The 14,588-nt window shown below is 31.5% G+C and overlaps 1 protein-coding gene across 1 annotated transcript in view; it reads left to right on the top strand.

The window, feature by feature from the left end:
* Nucleotides 1–14,588, top strand: part of CCSER1 (coiled-coil serine rich protein 1) — a 639,473-nt gene that overhangs the window by 220,917 nt on the left and 403,968 nt on the right. The window contains exon 4 of the mRNA XM_029943144.1: nucleotides 6,762–6,855. Coding sequence (XP_029799004.1) covers nucleotides 6,762–6,855 — 94 coding nt within the window. The remainder of the gene's footprint in view (nucleotides 1–6,761; nucleotides 6,856–14,588) is intronic.

Below are 14,588 nucleotides of genomic sequence, written 5' to 3'. Positions count from 1 at the left end.
TATTTGGATAATCCTTTGATTAAAATATTGTAGTATAAACATGCAATTAATGACATCTTTATAATGTTTTAATAATTTAATAATCTCCTTTGATGGAATTCTTCCTTTTTAAAGTAGTGCTTCCTTGTGTGGTGACATGTTTCAGCTTTATTTTTACCTGGATCATAGTTATTATCTTTACTGCAATAAAGAAAAAAGGCTAAAGGGTTATTTTAGAGTGGGGTTAATGGGTTGGTTTCATATTAATGGGGTGATCACAGCTTGTTTTTTGAACTTAGGAACTTCAGAAATTCAATGTTATTATTTCAGCCAATAGCAACCAGGCTCTAGAGAATTGCTTCATATTAACCAAACACAGGAGACTAATGTATTAAAAAAAACTATTTAAAAATGGCATTTCTTTACAGTTATTTGTAAGGTCTATGAGGAAGGAGAACGTGTTCTGTTAGGTTCATTGTTATATACCTTTGTTATATCCCTAGGGTTTAGAAGATTAATTTTTGAATTACTTCCTTAATAATTTTGTAGTTTACTTTTAGTGAGTCAAAGTCATTTGGCAGATTACCTGAGTAATCACTGCTATTGATAGATTTTTAAATGTCTATTTAGAAAATACCTCGTAGTAATTGTGCTTGATTTAATATCTAATTCATTAATATTGTGAATTTAGTAAATAATTAGTATTTCATTACAATTAAACTCTCAACTTTTTTCAGACTATCCACACAAATGTTACATGCCAATAAAATAGAATATGGATTAAATTACATTTTCCATGGCCTTTTTGGTTTTTTTTTAAATTTTTTAATGTTTAGTTTTGAGAGCCAAAGAGAGAGAAATAGCATGAGTTGGGGATGGGCAGAGAGAGAGGGAGACACAGAATCTGAAGCAGGCTCCAGGCTCTGAGTTGTCAGCACAGAGCCTGATGCAGGACTTGAACCCACAAACTGAAATCATGACCTGAGCCAAAGTCAGACACTTAACTGAATGAGCCACCCAGGCATTTTCATTTTCCATGGTCTTTTAACATTGGTTTAAATTTTCTAGAATTAAATTCTTCTTGAAGTACTAGTGAAATAACAAATCTAACATGACAATTTATCTTTTTTTAAAAAAAATATAATCTTTTTTTTTGAGACAGAGAGAGGGAGAGACAGGGCACGAGTGGGAGAAAGGCAGAGAGAGGGAGACAGGAATCTGAAGCAGGCTCCAGGCTCTGAGCTGTCAGCACAGAGCTCAAGATAGGGCTCAGACTTACAGACCATGAGATCATGACCTGAGCTAATGTCGGACACTCAACTGACTGGGCCATTCAGGCACCCCAAACATAACAATTTATCTTAAATGCTTTAATTTTTGAAAAAAATACATATTACAATAATTCCAAAGCCTGTCATATACTTATCCTTAAACTGGTTACTAAAGTGCTAATACTATGGATTTACCTTTCTTTCCATCTCTTGTCTTCTTTCACTTTGCTGATGTGGAAATTTTCATATTTCCCTAGGATTTTAAAGGTATCTGAGACTTTCCTAAGATTCATGCTAGAGTTAAAAGAAATATAAAGTTATCTCTTAGACTTGCAGATTCTGGATTTTTAATTAGAAAATTTTTTGTCTTTGGAACTTGCTGTATATTCAGCAATGATTCAAACTAAGGATATTGGCCATCAGGTGGACTTTATTTTTACAATTAAAATCTACTTGTTCTATGTTCTTATGCCTTTACTTAAAATTCAAGCCTAGTTTTTAATTTTGTGCAATATTGGTGTTTCCTCATAAAATGATTTGTTTTTTTAAGTCCAAACTGCTTGTGTTACAAAACAATTTCCCTGTTATTATGATATATAGGTCTGTTGTATGAATTTTATTAAAAACTCATGCACTTTCATTAGTATATCTTTATTATGTAAAGCTATCTAACTTTTTATCTTCTAGGAGATGAGAGACTATATCTGCTTAGTTACCACTTCTATTTATTCCACTAATTTATCAAATGTTTGAAACACACAGTTCTGTTCTGTTAGATGTGGAGTATGATCATTAGTGTTAATTAACTGCTGGACTTCTTTTCCACTTGGTTATTATGTGTGACCATTAGTGCTGATAAATCTTTCCTGTTCCTAGTACAGAATTTTGATGCTGCTACTTTGATATTTACAGGTCTTCCCTTACACAAATGGAAAGAAATACGTGTCTTTTTATTATAAGCTTACATGTAATCAGAAAAACAAAATACCCATATATTAACTATTTATTGAAGACAATAGAAATTAAAGATATTTTACCCTGTATGTACTTTTTGTGTATATTATGAGCACATTTAAAAAAGTCTCTCCCTCTCTCTTAATATTTAAATTAATATAAATATATGCTATGTATATTAATTAAAATTCAAGTTATTTAACATATGGTGTAGTCTTGAATTCAGGAGCAGAACCTGGTGATTTATCACTTACATGTGACACTCAGTGCTCATCCATAAATGCACCCTCCATAATGCTCATCACCCACTTAGCCCCCCACCCCCACCTCCCTCCAGCAATCCTCAGTTTGTTCTCTGTATTTGTCTCTTAGGGTTGGCCTCCCTCTCTGTTTTTATCTTTTTTTGGCCAAGTTTTTATTTAAAATCCAGTTAACATATAGTGCAATATTAGTTTCAGTAGTGGAATTAAGTGATTCATCACTTACTTAAAACTTAACCCAGTATGAGGGCCTCATATCAACATTCTGTTTGAGTATCATGAACTAACTCTTAGCCTTCAACAGACCCAAGCTGTTTAATTTAGCCATGTATATTTTTTTTCATGTCATATGTCAGAGATTAGCAAGGGGGAGAAGCCATTTGGATTGTTTTTGTGAGCCTTTCAAACGGCCTCTGACTTGTTTTTTTTAGATGAAGCTTGTTTTCTGGCAATGAAAGAATGAAACAATTATTCTGTTTCTCTTTCCTTTTTCCCCCCTTTCCTTAACACCTAAGGAGCCCTGGTTCTTTGTTGGAGGATATTGAGCAGCAAGTATCTGGTTTGCCTGTAAGTGCTGGCTGGGGCCAAAAGTATTGCTACTGTTGTTGGTCTCTTTTAAGGAGAAATCAGGAAAACATATTTTTAAGTTTATGAGTTCACATTGATTTCTTCTATAACATATCATATTGCTGCATTTTCTCTTCTTTTATTATAAGTTTTATCAGCTTCAAAGACTCCACTATGCTAACAGGAGTGCTTTATAAGTAAGATATTAATGCAAGGCTATTTAGAATTATATTTAAGAGTAATTCATCTAGATCAGTGGTAAATGGACCCATCCTAGTCTAAATGTCAAAGGTAATTTGCAAAATGTGAATAAAATTGGAACAATGCAGTTAAGTTTTCCAAATTCTATTTGTTCAGTTTCATGGTGTTACTTTCTTAAATTATAAATGTAGGATTATCAGTGACAAGGTTTTTAATGTTTTTTATTTTATTTTTTAGAGATCAGAGACAGAGTGTGAGCTGGGGAGGGGCAGAGAGAGAAGGAGACACAGAATCCGAAGCAGGCTCCAGGCCTGTCAGCTGTGCAATGTGGACAGCTCAGAGCCTATGAGGGGCTCGAACCCACAATCTGTGAGATCATGACCTGAGCTGATGTTGGCCACTTAACCAAATGAGCTACCCAGATGCCCCTCAGTGGCAGGACTTTTAAATATTTCTTTATATTCCTTTCCTCTCCTCTCCTCTCCTCTCCTCTCCTCTCCTCTCCTTTTCACAAAGGACCTTTTTTAAAATTTATTTTTCAAACTTTTAGTGGTTGTATTAACTTTCAAATTCAAAATTTAATTTTTTAATGTTTGTTTATTTTTGAGAGAGAGAGAGAGAGAGAGAGAGAGAGAGAGAGCGAGCGAGCGCATGAGTGGAGGAGGGGCAGAGAGAGAGAGGGAGAACCAGAATTTGAAGCCAATGCCAGGCTTCAAGCTGTCAGCACAGAGCCTGATGCGGGGCTCAAACTCACAGACTATGAGATCATGACCTGAGCTGAAGGTGCACACTTAACTGACTGAGCTACCCAGGTACCCTTCAAAATTCAGTATTTAAAATTCAGCCTTGGGGCGCCTGGCTGGCTCAGTCAGTTGTGCATCTGACTTCGGTTCAGGTCATGATCTCACAGTCTGTGAGTTCGAGCCCCACATCAGGCTCTGTGTTGACAGCTAGCTCAGAACCTGTTTCAGATTCTGTGTCTCCCTCTCTCTCTGTTCTCTCCTGCTCATGCGCTCTCTCTCTCTCTCTCTCTCTGTCTCTAAAATAAATAAACATTAATTTTTTTAAAATAAAATTCAACCTTGAAAAGATCATGTATGTTTCTGGGCCTCTGGGATTCCTAGAACCAGAAGCCAGCAGACCTGCTACTATGACATTTAAAAAATTTTTCAAGTAGACTTAGACTGGTTGTAGCTATATAATGAAACCCAAGGCCTCTGTGATGACATCATTTTACATCTTGTGTTACTATCACCAAATAGACAGAAACCTTTCTCATTTGTACAGAAGGGTTGCCAGCAAGTTTGGTTAAGAAGTCTATCTTGGATCATCAATCCAACACAGGGGGTTTCACTCATGTAAAAACCTGGTACCTTCTTCTGGTACCATAGCTAATGGGTTGCGCAGGGTGATTCCAAATAGAAGAGGGAAATGCTGTGCAAACCATAGAATCCTATAACGAGAAAGATGTCCTTACTGGGTGTAACAAAACAAACAAACAAACAAAAAGGTGACAGTCAACTACCAGGCATTCATTTATTTCTTCCTTTGTTCCAACCTTCATTGTTTTCTAACTGTTGTGGGCTTAGTATTAGTTTGTTGGGGCTGCCATAACAAAATGCCACAGAGTAGGTGGCTTAAACAATAGAAAATTATCTTCTTACCATTTTTTTGAGGCTGGAAATCCAAGATCACGGTGTAGGAAGATTTGTTTTCTCCTGAATCCTCTCTCCTTGGCCTGCAAATGGTTCCCTCTCGCTGTGTCTTCATATGATTGTCCTTCTGTTTGTGTTGCCTGAGTCCTAATATTCTCTGATAAGAGCGCTAATCTTACTGGATTAGGGCCCACCCATGCAACCTGATTTAACTATAATTATTTCCTTAAGGATTCTGTCTCCAAACATGTCCCATTCTAAGATACTGGGGGTTAGGTATTCAGCATATGAATTTTGGTTAGAAATAAGACTATAATATTGTTCAATAAATTCAAAATATGAGACTAAAATTATTTAGACCAGTTTGAAGCTGGATGAAGTACTATATTTTCATTATGATACAATTTTTGTTTTTACAAACATACTCTGGGCTCCCAAATTAAGATTCTCTTATTTATATAATGGCTAATAGATATGAATTCTATTGTCTTTAGCAAATCTCCCTTTTCTAAACTCTTTATTATCCACATTCAACTTGAATTATGCTTCTTTTATTGTTTTAATATTCCATTTTGCAATTTTGAGGAAGGCAGATTATCTTTTGTTGCCTATGTCTTATAGCATATTTTGATGCTATATAAATAAGCAGTTTATTCTTAATAGGCTATTCCTGCCACAATATATCATAAAACTATCAGTACACAGTGATTGTTTTATAGTTTCAATTATTAGTTACCATATAATTAATACAGATAAAATGGAATTAAACATAATGCAATGAGATAATTATTTTGTGTAACTTTCATTTGTAGAGAAAAGCACTTATATTTGGGGATATTTATTACCTTTGAAACTTAATTGTGCTCTATTCACATATAACACATGAATCTAAAGTTTAGTGATGTTTAATTCTATTTTTTCTTACAGTGAGAATAATTTATTTAAAAGTCAGAGTGTCTTTGCTTTCAAACCCCAGAACTAAGGTGTTCAGTATCCATTTGACAGTATCACTGGGCTTTCCTTAATGCATATTTAGTTGTTTAAACTTGTTATGTTAACGTTCAAATCAGTAGAAAAAATGGTCTAAGATGTAGTATTATTCACTACATGTTGCATCATATGCATTTGTACAGAAGTACAAAATGTACGTTTGTTATTTCAATCTAGTTTCAAGTGTTAAATCATTGCTTTTTCTTAATAGAGTCCCCACTCTTTTATATATGTAAATATACAAATTAGAATCTTATTCCTTCCTCAAGAATTCCTACTTTTGCACATCACTATTTCCCCTCAAAACTTCTCAATATACCCTTCTGTTTTCCCTCTAAGAGAAAGGAGAAAAGAAACTTATAATTTAGCTCTGATGTTTGTACTATTGTGAAAGTCAATAATTAATTTTTAATCTTATTAACATTTATTGCTTCAATTTATGTCTCCCAATCTTAACAATTAGGAAATTAGGAAATGGTACCTGGATCTTCACTTCCAAGTATGGTCTAAATTAATATCTCATGGTTGACACTCTATACAAATTTGTTTGAGAAACAATTCATTAAATGTATCAGAAGAATGTTATTCATATTTGAAAGATGATTATAAAAATAATCTTAAGTTTCAGTTAACAGACTTCTATACATTTGAAAAAGCCTTTATATCCTCTTTAGAAACTTTAGTGAGGATTAAGATTTTGATAATAATGCTTGGGATTTTTTATTGGGCTGATAATGTTAAAGCCTATGGGATAGTTGGGTGATTTCTGGGATTTAGCTGGAACTTTTCATTTTTCATTTTTTTCTTCTTAGCATCTATATGTGGGCATATCCTCAATTTCTCAGTGTTTTGGTCTCTAACTATTGATTTTGCTATTTCTTCAGGATGTTTTGAATAATTTGGGATCTTGTGAACTGGATGAAGATGATCTAATGCTTGATCTAGAATTTTTAGAGGAACAGAATCTTCATCCTTCAGGTAAGTGCTAAGTAAATGCATCATATCACACAACTTGGATCCTACTCACTTAGCTTTCACTGATAAACTTCATATTATTTAGGATGCACTAAGTGTTTTCCTGCGCCAGTTTTGTATATTATATGTGCAAGGGACATGCTGGATGCCATAGACACATGATTCTGGTGATCTTAAAATCTGTTTTGGAAACATAAATCCAGTGGAAAGATAACTTTAAAATAAGAAAAAACATATTAAGATATTTAAAAGAACAAAATTGTAATTTAATGCATAATGGAAAATTTAATATTTTCTCTTTTTGAAGGAAGAAAACAGCAATTACAGTTCCATTTTTCATTTATTTTAAATAACCAAATGGAAGTTTTATGGATTCAGGTTTACTCTTCAAAATTTTAACCACTCCAATAATAACTGCATAGGTTAATGTTAATAAAATAAAGTTGACCTCAGTATTAATAATCACCAATAGCACCACAAACATATACTTATAAACACATAACTACACAGGAGTATGAGATAAATTCATGTTGAATAAATATATTATTGAATATATAATACTTCAAGTTTATATCAAAGCATAAATTGCCATGTCATCAAATACCAAAATCAATCCTTTGAAGTAGATTATAAGAATTCATTGTTTATTCAAATTTAAGTATTTGAGTACAAAAACAAGCTGTTAATTTTGTAAAACTGCTATTAATAACTTTAACATAGTCGTTTTCAAATTAAAGTAGAAATAACATTAAAGTGGAGCTTTAGAATCTTGGTCTTACTGCATACATTTGAGAAGTCTACAGATTGGGTTTCAGCATCCTTAATTTTAACTTTTTGAATTAGACATAATGTTTAAGATTATAAAGTCTTTTTGTTTATGCACTACTTTTATATTACAGATAATACCACATAAATATTATCAAATGAAGGCAATGTTTATATTTTATATTTTACAATGTTTATAATTCCATTACTATGTATTATAGGATAATATCAGAAGAAGCTACTTAAAATTTTTCTGTTTGAATATGAATTTAGTATAATCATTTTTAAAACATTCTTCCTGCAGTTGATTTGACAGATAATCTTTTAAAAATGCAGATTTTTCTCACTTTTATACAGATAGATGATACATTATACAATTTTGTCATTCATGTGTATTTATCTAAAAGGAATTGCAGATGGTGAAAATGTACACCCTTTTGAAGGGATATTTGTCAGTAGTTAGCAAAATTATATATGCATTTAGTTTTAAATTCAACTATCTAACTTCTAGAAATTTAATGCTAGACACTGGAAACATATAAAGTAATGTATGCAAATAACTGTTAAACATTAATTTTATTTTTTATAAAGTAGTGAGTGTTACATACTTCATTAGTTTGTTGTAGAGAAAAGAATGATATACTAAAAACTGTCAGTCTCCTGAGTATACTCCGGATAAGTTGGTTGAAGCCACAGCTGGAGTACCTTTGAATCAATGCAGTTAGCCAACGTTTTATAAAGTAAATGATGTCACTTTGCATACTTGAAGTACAAATCTAATAAATGAAATATTCCTTAGAGTGACTTGGGTTTGTTGAATGTTATTTAATAAAATAACATTTTATTAAATGAAATAGATTTTGGAAATCTATTTCATTTTGGATGTCACATTATAGGATTTGAAAAAAGCTACCACTATCTGTTTATGCACATTAGCTCAGAAAGAATTTCTGGTTGAATAAGTTTTACACAATTTATTTTTTAAGCAACATAATTAATGTTTTTTTCAGCATATAAGAAACTCATTATTGATAATTGATATTGATAAAAAGCTCATTAATGCTACCCATTTTAAAATGATGATTTAAATAAAAGTGATTTTCAAAAGTCTGGAAACTAAAATAATGATACCTTTAATTCTGTTATTTATATTTGTGAAGAGCATTGAGGGTTTAAAAAATTTTTGATGGAGTAAAACCTTTCAATTATTGACTCTAGAGTCCTATTAAAGCAAGATTTATAGCAATTTATAGTAAGGCTTAATATAATTGCCAATATAATTTTGGTAAAACCTCTGAGAAATACTTTTATTTTGAAAATATTAATCAAATATTTTTAGTAATTTTCATATGTGACATTTATAAATTTAATTCAACTTAAAATATAATTACTGAATTTGCAAAGACTAGAGAGATCCTCATGTATAGGAAGTGCAGAATTTTTGCTGTCTCTTCACTACAGTAATTTGTATACAGTAGATGCTCATTTGCTGTCTATTAATGTGATTTTATTTAACACAATAGCCAGAAATCTTTGGCGATGTGTAACAAACAAAACAAACAAAAAGTAGTATAGTTAAATCATTTTATTTTTCTCTACAGAAAATCAAACCTTTAGTTAGGAAATCAGTTTACCATTCAGAGTTTTAAACTCTGGAATTGAAATAAATCCTTGCATTGTTTTCAACATGTATAAATTGGTGATTTCACATGTAAAGAGACACTCTAATGGCAATATAATGCATAATAAGTGTACATACTTAATATCATATAATATTAATCATTGTTAGTTGATATACTACTTGTATTAGGGATATGAGCTAAAGTATATCAACCAGGCAATTAAAATAATCAGAACAGCATAAGCAAATCAGAAAAAACAATTTGAGTCATGTGGTTCAAATTCTTTGTTATAGAAATGCCTGTGTACTTGCACAGTTAGATGTGTATTTACATATTTCATCATGTTGTGATTGAATTTTGTGCTTATGACTGTACCTACCTTGGCAAAGGTGGCTATTTATTACTGTCATAATAATTTTGGACATCTTTTAATATGTTTTTTTATTTCATTCTTTGCTATCTGTATTTTCATCTAAAACTCAATTATAAATTTATACTTAGGTTTTAAGAAGTATGTTTTTGACCAGTGGTGCAGTGGGTAATTTGAAAAAGTTCCACAAATTTTTTAAAAATATTAATGTGTCTTTGGAGTCCTAAATTAACACACTCCCTTCCTAAATGGAGAAGTAGTACTGATAATAGTACAAATGAAGTATCTGTTTTATAGTTCGGTAAGTGGATATTATTAATGAAAGTAAGAAAGGTCAATTTCAATGAAGGAAAGGTACATGAATTCAAAGTGAATTCCCAAAAGGAGACTTGCCTTGAGGAAAAAAAATAGAAGGAACTATTCTGAATAATTTACTTTGATCTTGGCATTATCTAATTTTATCTTTGTAAATTCTAATATAAAAGCTAAGCTTTTAGATTAAAAAGCCTATGGATAAGCCTTCCACATGTTTTTGGTAATATATTCTTGAATTGATGCTTAAATTACTTTTCTGGAGACTATTTTAATAAATAATTAATATGTATCATGTTCAAATACAGGATTATCAATTTGTTTAATACGAGACATTCATTTCCCCAGTGGCAAAATATTATATTTATTGTTTCTTTACTTAATAAATTATTTATAATGCATATAGGCCCAAACAGTTTTGATTAAAAAATATGCTATCATTTACCTTGATAAATTAAAAAATAATATTGTCACCCTTCTCACTATTTATATTTCTTCTCACTCTCTTATTCATTGATATGGTGGTGTTTTTGCCCCCCATTGAATCATGAAAGATTTTAGTAGTGATGGTGATTAGATATACCTCAACAGTATTTTGGGGGGGAAAAGTACCCACAAAATTTTCTATAATTTAATATTTCTAAGACTCAAATAAGTGACCTTAAAGTTTTCCTTCCAGTGGAATACATCCAAAAGAAATATACCAGCAATATATTTTTGCCTAATTTTTTATATGGTTTTACATGTTTGTGTGGAGGATTTTTTCTGCTCACTTAAGCATCTTGCAAAGTAATAATCATTTGAGGAAAATAGAGTAATAATAAAAGAACATATGAACAATAAGATGAAGTTACAGGTGAGGGTGGTACACAAAATGTGTACTAGTATTACCATAGTGAATAGAAAATATTACTTAGAGAGCTTTACAGGCATATGTGAAGAAAAATATAACCAGTTGCATAATTAAAACTGTGGACCATCATTCATTCAGTCAACCAATCGATGCATTTTATTAAAGGAATTTTTGTTACTAAGAACTGAATGACATTTTGTTCACCTGTCTTCCTAAGGTATAAATGATTGATATCAGAACAGTTTCCTCAGCAACTGCTTTTAGTACAAACTAGTGGCATCACCCTACCAGCATCATAATTAATTAAATAAGTTAAAGTTAAACACATTTTGGTGTTACCTGTTTGGAACATATTCATGAAATTTTTCCAGTTATTTTCTTGGCTACTATGAGTTGGTTGTATGTTAGTCTTAGCAAGTAGTAGCTGGAAATCTAAACTAATGGAAAGGAAAACTAAATGTCTATAATGAGCCATGCTTTTTTCTTTCCTAAGCTGTCTCAAGTTAATGCTCACAGTAACTCTCTGAGAGGAAATTGCCTGTCTTTAATTCAGGGTTCCATTTGAATTAAATGATAAATTAATATCAAAAGAGAGCAGGCACTTTGGAGACAGACTTATCTGAGTTAGCATCCTAGCTGTACCATAGTGACCTTAGGCAAGTGACTGGATTTTACTAAGCAAATTTTTTATCATTGGTAAGATGACAATAAATCTATCTCAGAATATCATCCTGCCCTACGTAGGAGACATATTTATATGTAAAGTGCCCTTCCAGTTGCCTAAAATAAAATAGGAGCCCAGTACTATTTGGTTCCTTATCTTGACTTCTTAAATTTCTTGTCATAGAGTTTGTTGAATCATTGGTTATTTTTATAGTCCTTAATTTCTTAATGCTTCATCATGCTTAATGTTTCAGCATGATTATGTATTTGTTTTAAAACTTACTTTCTGATTTTAATTTTTTTAATATAAATTCTGTGTAACATTTTAAGTGATATTTTGTTAATTTCAAAATAGTTAAGGTACCTTGCTTATAACAAGTGGTACATTTCTTTGTGTTAAAACCATCCATTTAAATGCATGGAAACATTTTCTCCCCAGATATTAGCCATGTGTCCAGAATACCACAACGTATTTTAAATAGTAATTCTAGAGAAATAATAAGTTTACTCTATTAAATACTTTAAAACTTATTAGCCCAAATCATTGATGTTCAGAGAGATAGTCTTTAGGTTGCTACTGTCTTAAATTTGATCATTATAATCTGTGGATTATTTGCCCAGTTGAAAATATATTTTGTCTGGTAAAATAATGGAATGGTCATTTGGATGATTGAGTGAAAAAATTTTATGTTGTTTTGTTAGTTATTTTAGACGTTATATATAAAAACACCTAGGGCAGTATCTCTTGGTATATGTCCAGATGCAAATGGAGAAGTAATGGCCCAATGATATCAATTAGGAATTAATTAGGTAGTTGCTAAATTACTTTGGATTTGATGAACAAGCAGTATAAAATTCTATAGTGAGTTAGGAACTCCTCCTGTGCCTATTAATTAAGGAGGTAATTTTTGTTATTAATTTTTAATGGATAATAGCACAGCAGAGCTGAGATGAAACCCTAGTGGCTTTGCTAATATGAATAGTAATGTACAAATTGCAACAACATCCACACAGGGAAAACTATAAAAATTAACTGTAAGTTTTTACAAGCTTTGATATGTCAGGGTCAGGAAAAGTATTGTGTGAATTATCTTCAATATGATTATATGAAGCTGAGAAACACGTGACACTTTATTTTGAAAGTATAACAGAGTAGCTACAAATCTGGATTAATAGGAACCCAATCTTGCTAATTTTGGTGATTTGTTTTCCAGTGTCTATTAGTGGAAGATCTCAACCACATGTTTAAGTACAGAGTTTCTCAAATTTTAAGTGTAGAATGCCACAACACAAGCAATTAATTTTGTGGCTATCATATTTTAAATTTTTTTTAATGTTTTATTTATTTTTAATACAGAGAGAGAGCATGAGAGGGGGAGGGGCAGAGAGAAGGAGACACAGAACTGGAAGCAGGCTCCAGGCTCTGAGCTAGCTGTTAGCACAGAGCCTGACACGGGGCTCGAACCCACGAATGTGAGATCTGACCTGAGCCGAAGTCAGAGGCTTAACCGACTGAGCCACCTAGGCGCCCCTATCATATTTTAAACTTATGAAATCATAGCATTAAATAAAATAATAAAAGAATAATAAATGATATTTATCGAGTTTTTGTGCCAATTCTATGAGGTAAATAATTCTTCTACATTTGAGAAAATGGAAGCTTTGACTAATAAAATACCACAGGCGGTAGATGTATCAACAGGATAGAAACATTTTCTGGCTCTGCAGACTCTGTGTTAATAATTATGATTCTTTGATAAATAAAGATTCATATATAGTCTTAAAATCGCAAGTATACAGAAGTTTTTGTTTTAAAGTGGCTCACTTTTTCTTTTTTTCTTTTTTGAACATTACGAAAATATTTAATTTGATTTGAGATGTTTTTCTTTTCCTTCCCATTGTACTGTTTATCACTCTTTTCTGAAAAGAAAAAAAATATTGAGATATAATTCATGTACCATTCTGTTAACCCATTTAAATTATACAACTCGGTGGTTTTTAATATATTTTCAGAGTTGTGCCTATGTCATCACAGTATAAGGTTAGACCATTTTTGTCATGCCAAACAGAGGCTGTGCCCATTAGCAAGGATTCATCATTCCCACACTTCAAACTCCAGGCCATCACTAAGCCACTTTCTGTCTTTAATGATTTGCCTCTTCAGTACATGTTATATCAATAGAATCATACAATATTGCTGTTTTGTGATGGGCTTTCTTTGCTAAGCATAATGTTTTCAAGGTTTAATCATGTTGTAGCATATATAAGTACTTCATTCCTTCTTTATTTTTGGTTAATATTCCATGATATGGATAATTCACATTTTTCTACAATGTAATGTAAATATAACATACTAGAGCACAAGCGCTGGGTGGAATATATCAAACAAAAAATCAAAATGTGTCTCAAAACACAAGAAAAAGTAAACAATATTCTAAAACTTATGGGATGCAGCAAAGCTGATGTTAGAGTGAAATTTATGCTGTAAATGCTTTTATTAAGAAAAAAGATTGAAATAAAGAACAACATTATACCACAAGGAACTAGAAAAAGAAGAAACTTATCTGAAATTTAGAAAATTAATGAAATAACAAAGAAGAATCAGAAATAAATAAAATAGAACAGAGTAAGCAATACCACAACATTGAAAGTAATGTCCACTTTTTAAAAAGAAAAAAAAAAATTGACAGTGCTTTAACTACATTCACTATGGAAAAATAGTTAGAAGCCTCAAAAACCAAAATGAGAAGTGGAAGAGAAAACCGTACAACAGGTAAACACAGAAATACATAGTTTGAGAACAGATTGCTATAAATAATTATAGACCAACAAATCAGGTAACTTAGGAAACACCCAGATAATTCCTAAAAATGCCCTAGTTACCAAGATTCAACCATGCATTTAGAATTCAAGAAATAGAAAATTTTCTTAGACCAATAACAAGAATGAAAGTTAAATTAGGAATAAAAAAATCTCCCGGTGCCGAAAAACCCAAGACTATATGGTTTCACTGAATACAAAAAAAAAAAAAAAAAAAAAATTAATGAGCTTCTTTATCCAAATTGTGCAAATATTGGAATAGAAGGAATCCATTCAAAACATCGAATGAGGTCAATATTACCCTGGTTCCTAAAGCAAGATAAAAACAATA

Source organism: Suricata suricatta, chromosome 1 (assembly GCF_006229205.1).
Source record: "Suricata suricatta isolate VVHF042 chromosome 1, meerkat_22Aug2017_6uvM2_HiC, whole genome shotgun sequence".
Lineage (NCBI taxonomy): Eukaryota > Metazoa > Chordata > Mammalia > Carnivora > Herpestidae > Suricata > Suricata suricatta.
Note: the sequence above shows the minus strand (reverse complement) of the source record. Positions and strands in the feature narration are given on the sequence as shown.